This window comes from Genypterus blacodes, unplaced genomic scaffold (genome assembly GCF_046128005.1).
Source record: "Genypterus blacodes isolate CSIRO-AG114 ecotype Tasmania unplaced genomic scaffold, CSIRO-AGI_Gbla_v1 ptg000070l_1, whole genome shotgun sequence".
Taxonomy (NCBI): domain Eukaryota; kingdom Metazoa; phylum Chordata; class Actinopteri; order Ophidiiformes; family Ophidiidae; genus Genypterus; species Genypterus blacodes.
In genome coordinates, this window is record NW_027466880.1 from 5,157,168 (window position 1) to 5,169,821 (window position 12,654).

General features: G+C 41.2%; 1 protein-coding gene across 1 annotated transcript; it reads right to left on the reverse strand.

Annotated features, from left to right (window-relative positions):
* Positions 1-4,722: 4,722 nt before the first annotated feature.
* Positions 4,723-10,226, reverse strand: mych (myelocytomatosis oncogene homolog). The gene is made up of 3 exons (XM_076156767.1): positions 10,023-10,226; positions 8,158-8,713; positions 4,723-7,211 (listed from the first exon to the last, which is right to left on the reverse strand). The coding sequence occupies exons 2-3, from the start codon at positions 8,699-8,701 to the stop codon at positions 6,616-6,618; spliced, it is 1,140 nt and encodes a 379-aa protein (XP_076012882.1). The 5' UTR covers positions 8,702-8,713; positions 10,023-10,226; the 3' UTR covers positions 4,723-6,615.
* Positions 10,227-12,654: the final 2,428 nt, after the last annotated feature.

The following is a 12,654-nucleotide window of genomic DNA, read 5'->3' on the forward strand; positions in this document are numbered from 1 at the left end:
ACAAAAGAAGTATAGATACATATGCAGTATATACAATCATTTTAAAGGGTGTCAATGAAACCTTTCCATTCACAGTCATTCCTTCCTCATTTTCAGTTCCTCCCACAAGATATGGTGACATTTTAAAAAGATTGGACCATAATAATACAATCATACATCAATAGACACATTTGAATCTAAATCTATGTAAAAGATTTATGTAATTTAGGAAGACCCCGTGTGTGTGTTTGTGTGTGTCCAGGAAATCTAAAACAGCCGAGCCCCAGCACAATCAGTTTAATGACCTACTAATTAGAATGTATGTATTTCCTTTAAGAAATAACTGCACCAGAGACTCCATATCCTTCATTGGACACACAGACTTACAGCTCTCCTGTTTGCTTGTGTACCCACTCACTCTTAAAACTTTATTTTCAATATATATATATTTTTTAACAGTGGTCTTCATACTTAACCCTAGTTTCAACAAAAGCAGTGAGGTAGAAGTATTTGTTTTATTTTGGGTATACTGTGAATTACTTTTGCAAAACTCTGAATACTGTGCTCAAGTGTTGAGTATCCCAAAACACACTGAAGCATTGTTATGAAGTATTTTTACTTTGTTACTTTACACTACTGGTCAGGTGAGACAAACTGATACAAAACCTTTGCATAACAGTTCATGTTAATACAGGACAATATGTAAATGGGTCAGAGGTCAGATTTGAGGATGCAGACACGGTGGAGTCTGCGGAGAATAGGTATGCGTGAGACAAACATGTTAAAGAACAATATGAGATAGTATGGGGCTATGGGTGGGGAGTGAGAGGTTCGGTCAGTCAACACTTATACAAACACTCATTTGGATTTGTCCTTATTGTGGTTTAAGAGTTCACATAGGAGAGAAGTGAAATAGTGCTTACAAATCGCAAATAAAACATGGAAGACACAGAATTCAACCACTTCACTCTCCCAAACTAAAAGAATGCAACGCTACCCGTTTAATATGATTAATGGCATTTAGATTACAAAGACAAAGACACATGCACACAGCCCAACACAACAACAGCAATGGCAGACTTTACATTCCACCCTCCAGCGTTGGCACTCACAGTAGATATTCCACACAATCCAAGCAAGGCAGTAGTCAGATCCGATTAAGTTTACTGCTGTCTTTAAAGAAACAGGACCTAAAACAACCTGCAGAAATAGAAAATTAAAATAAGAACATGGAAATTAGGTCAAACTGTGTGTTCCCTTGACTGCAATTCTTATATTTTATATACCTATCCACATATTCAATCTTTTTAGTCTGTACCTTTATTCATTTAAAGTAAATCAATATAGATTCTTCTTCTTCCCTTATATTCTTCTTAACTTTGTCAAAATCCTTTTATAAGAATATTATACTTCTACTTTTACTCTAATAAAAGTTTGAATGCAAGATATGCTGGACCATCGCAGTGGAAACATACACACACATATTGTGGGACGTGTAGACAGGAAATGCATCGTCAGAGCTGGCTGGTGGACATGCGGGGAGTGACAGCCAGGCAATGGCTTCTGGGTAATGGGTTACAGATGAGGGGAGTTGATGTTCGTCAGCTGCGTCATTCTGGGATCCGCACTAGCAGCAGGTTAGCAGGTGTTGACTCACTTCCAGGAAATATGTGGGTATAACATAATAGCTTGAAGAGTATGATGAAGGCGATGAAGATGATGATTCAGGACAGAGATGACATTGTTTTTCTCTCATTCCTTCCATAGTTTTTTCATCTTCAGCCTCACATTCTCATTCACATTTATTCTTCTATGTGTAATTTCATTGATTCTTCTATGTGTCATTTTGAATACCAGCACTCATACAGTATATCAATGCACAACCAAATTAAACAAATTAAATTACGACCTGTATTGCTCAGTCCTCCTAGAGCCTGAGCTCTCATTATGTTTAAATGCATACTCAAAATTCAATAATACTCGGACTAAGGCAATGAATTGTTCTTTTTCAAAGTCACAATTAGATTGAAATCAGCATAAATGGTGAAATAAATTACCCCCATCAGGCCTACATAACGTGACTGTCAATCATATATCACATATTTAATCTGATTAAGTTGTCCATGTGTCCATCTTATTTGACACATTATTATTTTGCCTAAATTGTAGTACAGACAAAAACATGATTGAATACATGCATAGTAATTGTTTTGCTAATTACAATTTAGGCAGCTCATGTCAAGTATGAACATAGATATGTCACAATTGAGGTCTTACTTCAGACTGTGACAAGTGTGATGAGTGACAAACATGTTATAATGCACTCCATACCAAATTTAATATCGGAATAATGACAGAATATTTGATTTACACCAATCACACTTACTATTTCTATGTATACATAATTTTAATATTTGTTTAGGGGTGGGTCAAAGGGGTTCATCCAAGTGAAAACTCAAGTGTTCTGAACAGTTTAGTCTTTTTTTTTTTTTTTTTCAGACTTGACATGATGTTATGGTCATAATCACATAACTTTAATATAACACTAAGAGAATTAGCTAATGGAGAATTGAGGAAAGGGATGGATAAAAAGAAGAGATAAAAGAAAAATGATAACATTAACAAGATTTCAACACAGGTGAGTAATTCAACAGGTGCCATATGCCACCCACACACTCATGACTCACGCTTTCACTGTTTTTCAAGAGCAAGCAGGAAACGAGAGTGGAAATGCATGTGTGTCTGTGTGTGTGTGTGTGTGTGTGTGTGTGTCAGTGCGTGGGTGTTTTTGTTTTATCAGGCCTAACCTTACACTCCTTTCATAAAACAACACAGCTAATCTGTCACTCACTGATGAAAAGGCTTTTATGGAGGCTTAACCAATCTGTTGGCTGTATATCTGGCACGCCTGACAGTCATTCACACACATTCACCTTGACCTACAAAGCTCTACATACACACATGTATGCACACACACAGCTATCAAGATATGTGTCGTTTATTGATTGGACTTTGTAAGAAGTCGATTACACATTTGAAATAGTTGCTTGCCGGTGTGACGAGGTGACAAGTGAGTACTTGTTGCAGATACAATATTACTTTGTGGTTATTAGTGGTTGCTTTCGTGTTTATATGGCCATATAGTAACCCTGCCTGTATTCCACACCCATGGACCTTTCCCTTAAAGTATAAACACATATCATATTTGGTAAATTTTGTTTCCCTACAGAGGGTTCCTCCTGGGCCTCTTCTGGGTTGCTTGGTTGTTACCAGGTGGTGGAGGCATGATGAGATGATTGGTAAGTAGTTCCTACAACATCTTAAGTGCCTTCTTGACAATTTTGCATGTTTTGTGTATAGAGCGACTGTACGCAAAACTTCAAAGTGAGAAAGAAACATCTACAATTGACCTGAACAAGAGGCACGCACACACACACCTCTGACACATGTCCACCTGTTCAACATGTACTATACTGCAGCACATGCACTGAGCTCAGGTTGCACAACAGCTACCTACTCAGGTTCACACTTAACCCTGAGAACATCTGTCAACCTCGGAGGGGTTGTCCATGGAAACAGGTGTGTGTGTGTTGTGTTTACTATGGGGGGCCTATGCTATGCATATGCATATACAGCTGAGAATTTGAGCCTTCCATCACATTTCCTAACTGCTTGTCCACCAGCAATCACCTCTATCAATTACATTTACAGTTAGTCATTTGGCAGGCATTTGTATCCAAAGAGATGCAATGATCTGAATACATCTGAATGCAACACAAGCAAAGATCACCAGGAACAAGTGCCAAGAAGCTCAGTTCTTGTCAAACAGCAGCATAAACAGTAGGCGAGACAGAGACAGAGCATGGAGGCAGAGAGAAACGGTGCAGAGAGAGGTGTGAACCCCACAAACTTTTGTGGCATTCAGATCGCAAACTCTCTGTTATGGTGTCATACTGGACAGGACACTAATTGGTCAAACTATGATCACATCTGGAAACATGATTGGGCATGTGTTGGGCCGGGTGTGGGCCTGTTGGGTTTAAACAGACATTCCAAGCTCAAATACAAAATGTCCAACAGTTGCAGATGTTAACCAAGTGTTAGGATAGCCTGTGCTGAAAAGATCAAATATCTAATATTTATGGTTTCCTTATTACTGTTATTTATGATGACAGAATGTCAGCTACATCCAGAAGTTCAAAGTATATTTACTTAAGAATGGGACTGGAGTATAATTTGAGGCACTTCCATTTTGGAATATTTCATTCCATTTTCTGATACTTTCTCCTTACATCCAAGAGGGACTATTGAAATTTCTCCTGGACTTATTTCACGCTTTGTAGATTTACATCATTCACAAATCTATCTCAAGTCCTTCTATAACCATTTAGGATTGTTTTTGGAATTAACACTTAGTATACAATGTTTTACTAATGACACTTTCATATTGCGCATTTATGGCATTTTCTTTTCATCAGCTCATGCCATTTGATTTTTGCACCTTTGGAAACTGGACAGCGACTGTTTTATGTACAAAAATGTATGAGGGTGGATTCACATAAAATTAGTTGAAATTGATAATGACCCACACTAACTTGACAAATTCTTGTCCATCTTTTATTACACCAATATAAAAAAAAAGTGCCATTTTGTTCTTCTTTTGAATTCCAATGAACAAAGGTGGCTAGAATAATTTATGATACAATAACAAAAATATTTACATCTCATTTTTAGAAGTCTGTACAAGTCTTTAAGTCACAAAAACTGTTGACATTAAAAATAATGTCCATGAATTCCAAAAGGCCAGACTGCAGCCAGGTGGAGGTAGGTTTCATCATGCCAAGAACAACTAGAATCAGCCCTGCCGTTGCATTAGAACTTCACAACAGTGAGAAGAAAGAGCCAATGGGAACCAAAGCCAAAGAGCTCCTTTGAGAGGTTTTAAACCATCAGCATAATACAGAGTCCTAAACAGGGAGTACTCCAAGGCAGAGGAAGAGGATTTGACCATATGAAGTCCAATCCAAAACACTCAATATTCCTACAAATCGTAGTCTGCTCAGATATGCCAAAAAGAGGAACAGCTGATAAACTTTAGACATTTAACAATATTTAAAAATTTTCAATTTGCATATTTCATTGCAAATAGCACATAAACGGAAAATAATAAATGTCATTTTGCTTAAAAACACATGGATGTTCTGGACTTCAGATCCAGCCAAAAGTAGACAACCAACCGTTTAGACCCCTTATAAGATTTTGCTTTAGAACTCAGATATAACATGCAATAACATTAATTTCAATGTTCATAGTACATGGCACATCCATACAAGTGACACTTTGCAGCTCCAAACCGGGGGAATGTTGGTCCAAGTCAGTGGTTCCCATTCATTCAACCCATTGGGCGGACGAATCTCATTGTGTCAAGTGGTCAAATTTTTTTTTGTCTTTTAGAAATTGTTACACTTTGTGTGCCTTTATAGTTATTTGAAGGTTGCAGTCACACTTTAAAGTGTACATGGGCTTTTTAATTTAAGTTCAGACATGTAGCAGTTCGCTCAGAATTTCTGGTTAAAATCTATTATTTGAAGTTTTGCAAACTAGGCCCAGTGATAAATCAAACCTGTCAGCATTTATACTGGCGTAAATGTCATCTCACCTATTCCAATAAACACCATTTCTTAACCAACATGGAGCACAGCTGCTGCTCCATCAGCAGATGAGACCCATCACAGTATTGCGGTTGTCAGGTGAACCTCGCAACTTTGTGTCGTGAACAGTATTGGGTCATACTTGCCCATTTTACACCCCTTTAGAGACAAATGGCTAAAATCTTGGCTACCGTGTCGCTGGTCCTCCGCTGACCATCAGTCACCTCAACTTTTCATATGGCTACCATAACTTTTATAAAGGATGAAACACTTAAACATGAGGACCTTCATCATTATGGCAACAGTGCTCTCTATGATGTCACTGATCTGATGGGAACTGAGGCCGCACGTGATCATGTGTTCAGTAACAGCCCTGGTCTACAGTATGGTCATAAATGTACATTAAACCTGGATTAAACCTGGATAAAAGAGTTAAATGTGCAGAGATTTGCCAACCAGAATCCTTAAAATGAGTATGGAGGTAGAATTGCATCATGTTCACCATCAAACTTCCTGTCAGAGTGGAGGGATTACTGGTTACTATAGCTACAAGACTTCCTGAAGACACAGTATTCAAGTTTCATTCAACTACATTACACTGAGCCGCAGCAGCATGTGATTCATCGATTGAACGAGTCCATCTGCCTTGAATCTTGTTTGAACCTGTACAATTAAGAATCCCAGAGTTACCTTCAGTATGGTGTCTTTCAGCATGTCCACCTGATGAGAAACACTCTGAACCATGACAATATATTTCAGAGAATACTACACTCTATAACAGTCAGCAGTCAAGGCATGAAGATGATCAATAGTGTGCGTGTGTTGATTGTTGAGTTTGAGTGAAGTCTACACAGTGCTCGGGCCCATTACCTAAAATTCTTTTGACCTGCCAGTTTGTGCGCTCTTCTTAGCATCAGGCCCCTTAAATTCATTCTGTCCAAATGTCTGAGAATAAGAAAAAGGACACCTAAACGCTCAGCTGTTCTTAGCTGCGGAGCTGTTCCAGTCTGACTTTCATGGCTTCCTGTTTAGCTCTAAGTCTGTCTGTCTTGGCTTGCAGTCTCCGTCCATCCTCCTCAAGGCCTCGGATACAGTCTCTGGCCTTCTTCAGGATCACCACCTTGGAGGCTTTGTCATTGCGAGACAGTTCTGGCACGTTGTCGCGCAGATGCATAAAACAAGTCTTCAGCTCATTGCGCCGCTGCCGCTCCATCACGTTGTGTGTCCGCCGCCGTTCCTCCTCATCCTCTGTCTCTGTAGAATGCCGAGACAAGTGGTGATGGTACCGTGACGAGACAGAAGAGGATGATGATGTTGAGGAGGCACGAGATGAGAAGTGGAGGCGTGAGAAACGCTCCCCGCCCTTCGAGCGCTTGTGGGACAAGGAGGACGAGTGGGAAGAGGAAGGAGGCGGTGAGGGAGGGCACGGTGCAGCATAGTTGTGCTGTAGATGGATCTCAAAGTTGTGGCGCTGGATAGCTCGCTGCTCTTGTTCCCGTTTGGCTGATAGGTCAGCCGACAAGGGCGGCGACGAAGGGCTGGAAGGACAACGTGCCACTGTCACCACATCGATCTCCTCCTCTGTCAGATATGAGGGAGAAAGGAGAGATGGTTAGATGATCTGGAAAAACATTTGCTAGGCATTTCCATCTGCTCCGTCATGACATTGCAGATGAACAGTGACAAATATAAGATATCTCTCCCTTGTCAGCTGGCCAGGTATAGTAAACAAGTTGACAAAATGAAACAAAAAAAGTATAGTGCAGCTTTTCATGTGGCATTTACACAATTAACTCGGAAAAGCCATTAAGCCGTTCATAAACCTCAGTCCATGACTTAATGACTAAGACAACAGTTTAGTACATATGATAGTCACAGTTAATGCTGTCCAACATGCCTTCAGACTGCACAGTTCATCTGTGGAATACAGTCAACTTAATGCACCTTTGTCCATGTAACTTTGGCTTTTTAAATTGTATTTTGATCATCATCTAGATCATCTTAAAAATTCCTAAGAAATAACCACAAAAAAACAAATATCTCAGCCAGAACTAAATATTTACCAGAAATGAATCCCCAGGGGATAAATAGCACTTCTTTCAGGTTTATAGCAAGAAAGGCTTGAGGGCATGAGTCTGTAAAAATGACTCATGGACAGACCACAACCGGGACCACTGAACATGAGTCACACACTAAATACAGAGTGACTTATCTCTCCTTTATCCCCTCATCTACTCATGTCAGCTCACAGGCGCGCCCATACTTTAGACACATCCCCGTCACAAACTCTCCTGACTCAGTTGGGGGTCTTTTGGTGTGAAACCACCATCAAAAACACAAGCGGGTGAACTTATAACTAAAAATTAAAAAAAATATAATTTGCAACGTTAGAGTTCAAAGCATATATCCAAGATAAATTTGCATGATGAAATATTTATCGAGCTCGTTTTCTGACCCCAGAAAATACTTGTGTATTATACACAGATTGTGGATGTAAAAGTGATGAAGACAGAGCCTGCGAGCTCACCGGAATCACTGGACGAATATGTGGACAGCTCGCCTCCTGCTGATCCATAGTCTGACGTGGACTCGGAGGGCTCCTGTGCTTCCAGCAGGTCCTGGCAGTCCAGCGTTGAACCTGCGATCTCCTCAAAGATGCTTGTGTCAATGTCGGAGAGGAGGGGGCTGGAGCCAAGCACAGAAGAGACCAGTTTTTCCTCCAGTATCTTGTCTGCTGCCAGACACCTCCACAGGGACTCCTCTCCACTCTCCTCTACAGGTGAGCAAAGTTGGTTCTGGTCTGCCTCCTTCTCAGTATTGGCAGATTGGAAGAAGTCACAATTCCAGTTGAGTTGCATATCATAGTCCTCCAGCAGAACGTCAGACACATAGCTCAACTGGTCCTCTTTGGACAGGGGCTTGTTCATACCCAGCTCTGTCTTCATGGGAGGAGACTGGGGGGGGGTTGGTAAGGACTGAAGGTCCTTCATCAAACTCTGGCAGAACTCCTCGTCAAAGAGCAACGGCTCTGTGTAAAGCCAGTCCTGGGACTGGGCGAAGCTTTGCAACATGTTGGCAGAAATCTGAGAAAATAATGAAATGTACAGTAAGCACAGGTATAAATGGTCTTAAATACAGAAGGGGCTGAAGTGTGAGTTCAGCCTGCAATCATTAGCTGCAGGCAAGCCTGTGTAGTGAAAGTGTGAACCAGTTCCTCCTGAAGAGCAATCTGCCGCCTTTTAAATGTGTTTACATCACTGTGGCCCCGCCTTGCTGCTGGCAGGAGGCCCCTAAACCAACTCCTACAACTCAACACCCCTGCCACCACCTCTCCTCCCCCATGACATCACAACAGCTGAGACAGAAACTTCACACCACCTTCATCTTTCCTTCTCAGAGAGGTTAAACGTCCCCCCTCTAGTAGCGGGTTGCCTGGTGATTATGGGAAACGGGGTAGATAACCCCTGCTGCTCTACCAGCCACATGGTTCACCACTGCAGCGACTTTCACCGTTTCTAAAAACTACCAGACTCGGCACAAAGCTGGGACGCATAGATGATGAAGTACCAACTAACTGCCATGAGGGTTGCCCTAAAACATTTTTCAGGCACTCAAACTTTACTTAAATACAGCAACGGGAGTACAAACACGAATCAAAACGAGGGACAATTACACTGTGTTCGCGTGTGCGGGTTGGTATAGCAGAGTGTATATAAGAGAACAAAGCAGCAAAGAGAGCTACACGGACTGCTTTACCTCCACCCACACTACAAATCACTCTTAGACATGGGCAACTAATTTATTGCCATTAAGAACTTAAGCTTTAGTACATATGACACCCTCACCTAAGACGTGCAGAAGTGAAACAACGAACAAAAGACAATTTAGTTCAGTGATTGATATGCAATTTATGTCAACTACACATAATGTGTGGACTAGGATGTTTTCCCTGCCGGCAAGTGGCGCTGCTGCGGACTTTTGCAATATAGGCAGTTCATTTTTAAACTGAACACGAGATGAGCGGCCAGTATCCAGACTACAGTTTTAAGAAACTATATCATTAACAAACCACACCATGTTTCGTTAGCGGTAAACGTATTTCTTGTACCAAATAAGCAACAGAAAAACGAAAAGTTACCCGAAATCCCACAGGTTAATCCACTGTACGGGTCATTTAAATACCACGTGTTGGGTCACGCCGGGTACACGTGAAAACTTCCGCTTTTGAGTCTGCCGAACCCTTGCATGATGCATTTAATGTTGACCATGACATTAAACATCTGTCTTACAGCTCCAAATTTGTGACATGTAGAGCAGCGCTAGGGTGATTTACATAGCCCATATGCTGTCGACATTAGGTCACCTCTGATCACGCGGAACGAACCGACTTACCTTTAGTTATTGTTTGATCGACAGAATGACAAAGGTAGATGACTCGAAGAAACGTCCGAATATCCAATAAAGTCCAGCCCGCGAAATAAAAACGACCACAATTGAATGTTTAAGAGAGAGCATGTGTTAGTTACAGTGCCGTGGCAGCAGGGCAGCATGGTGTGTTTGAGCCACGCCGCTAGCACACACAGTAGGTGTGGCCCAGATCGTTTCTCTATTTTATGACCGCGCTTCGTCTGTGTCCCTCCGCGCCGGCCAAAATCGCGCCAAAACTCACAAACCGGCAATGACTCATTAATGGCAACCACACTTTCCGCCTGTGGTATCAACTCTGATAGAAGTTCCGATCGAGTCCATGCGGGATAAAGGGAAACGAATGCAAATATGACACATTTCGCCGCCAAGTAACGGCCTATGTTGTTCTGACGGCGGAGTGATACAGCGGAGGCTGGGATTCCAGGAAAATGGTGGCGGGTAAAGTTGGGACAGTAACACACGTGGACTGTGGGGGACAAGCCGGGTGTCTGTCTGTCTGCCGTACAGGAACAAGCGTGAAGTGGAACCATTCCTCATAGGTTCCTGAATTAGCGGTGTACAAACAGCGCGCCGTGTTATGGAGTGATTTAATCCAAAACGACACATTGTTAATGGTCTTTACTTTTTAGTAATCTCGTGTTTGTTACGGCAATTCTGGAGTTTTTGGGAGGCAGGAACATTATGTCTCAAACCTACCACCTCCCCTCTCTGTGCTCCGAGGCGGTGAAATGATGACAGAGATAGACGAGCAGGATTCTGTAGCCACGTTGTCCTCCAGTTTCAACTCTTGCAGAGGGATTTCACCATCCTCCTCCCTTCCCCCTCCCTTCTACTAACAGTGTTTGTACTACAAACCGTCTCATACCAAGTGGTTTTTTAATCACAACAACCTTTCCTGCAGCTACAGTTATTAACAGTCATATTTGTGTACACATAATTGACATTTATTGCCTGCAACACAGAAAACAACTAAAATGTTAACTTTATTTCCAGTTTTGTTACATTTTGTGATTCACATTGTAAACTAAAGTTCTCTGAAGAATGTAACAACTTCATCACTCCCTACATATTTTTGTTGTCTTCATAAACATTAAATAAGTAACACAAATAAAGAAAGTAAACAATATATTATGGAGAAAACACAAAAATAATAAATACGAACAATAAAATAAAAAGTTTGACACACGAGAAGGCTAATTTACAAAAGAAAAGAAAATGTTTATATACACACACACACACACACACACACACACACACACACACACACACACACACACACACACACACACACACACACACACACACACACACACACACACACACACACAGCGTGTGTGAAAGGGGATGAATGAACATAGACACGGTCCAGTTACACGTATGCTGCGCCCCTGTTCCGTAGCTCCGCCCCTCTCTGCTCACGTTACATAAGGAACGGTGATTCACGTGCAGGCACATAGACGAATAGAGCGAGTGTCATGAGCTCACGTGAACAATGTTGCCTTCACGCTACCTACTGTATACTGCATTCATTTCTATTTCAATGGACATGTATTGTTATTTGAGACATGATTTGAATGTAAATGTTGAATGTAATTCACAAATCCATTTTTCCCCTCGTGTATTGTTAAAAGATCAGTCTTTGCCTTTTACCAATAACGTTTATTTAAAAAATATTCCAATGAACAAATCCATGTATTCATGCATTTCCTTAATAAACTCAATGCCAGGAGTCGGCACATTATGATGCTATTGTATTATATTCTGTTCTATTACAGTAAATGTGTATGTAAACGAAGAAGCATTCCACGCTTTTCCGCAGATGGGAGGAAATGCAGCATTCAGGATGCGTGGGATATTTCACTGACAGGGGTTTACTGGAGCAGCTGATGTTGGGCGGATCACCGCAGCAGAGCGGAATAGCACATTTTGTAAAAGCAGCAGCAGTACACACAGAGAGAGAAGGGGGGTGGAGAGGAAGAGGTGGGTTAATGTGCCACCCACAGGCTGACTGACCGACGTTTTAGCTCTGAGTGAAAGTGACTCACTGATCTTAACTCGAGTTACAATGATTTCACTCCACAGCAAAACTAGTATAATCAGATTTGGATTTCCTTTTTTTAATCACTCCTTCCTTCTATCACCCTTCCTGCCATTCTTCTTCATTCTTTAGTCTATCCATTTGAAACAAAAAGGACAATTAGGACACAAGGCATCAAAACTAAACTAAAATTACACCTTATATTCACATGAATATTTACTAGCAGTAAAACTATTAGTTTCCTTTGTGATGCTTTGAACTAATTTTACTTCAAGTTACATAAGGATTGCAGTTCTTTGACGACTGACTGATTGACTGACAAACCAAATAATAGCCCAGTGAACGTGTGTGTGGGTGTGCGTATGTGGGCTCTGATATCCTCCTTATAGGACTTTTGAACTTGCAGTACGTCTCTGTAGGCAGACAGACAGGCATTTGCTGTGTCTGCCTGCTTTAATTTGACTGAAGAACAAATTATATGTACACCTCTCTAACACTGCCGCCTCTCAAACTTGGGTCTGAGGGCCAGCACTCGTCCATTGGGTGTTGATAGGTGGT

Coding starts and splice junctions, on each gene's coding strand:
- mych (XM_076156767.1), bottom strand. CDS start 8,701: ATGTTGCAAAGCTTCGCCCAGTCCCAGGACTGGCTTTACACAGAGCCG. Junction 7,212..8,157: donor ATATTCGTCCAGTGATTCCG/GTGAGCTCGCAG, acceptor CATATCTGACAG/AGGAGGAGATCGATGTGGTG.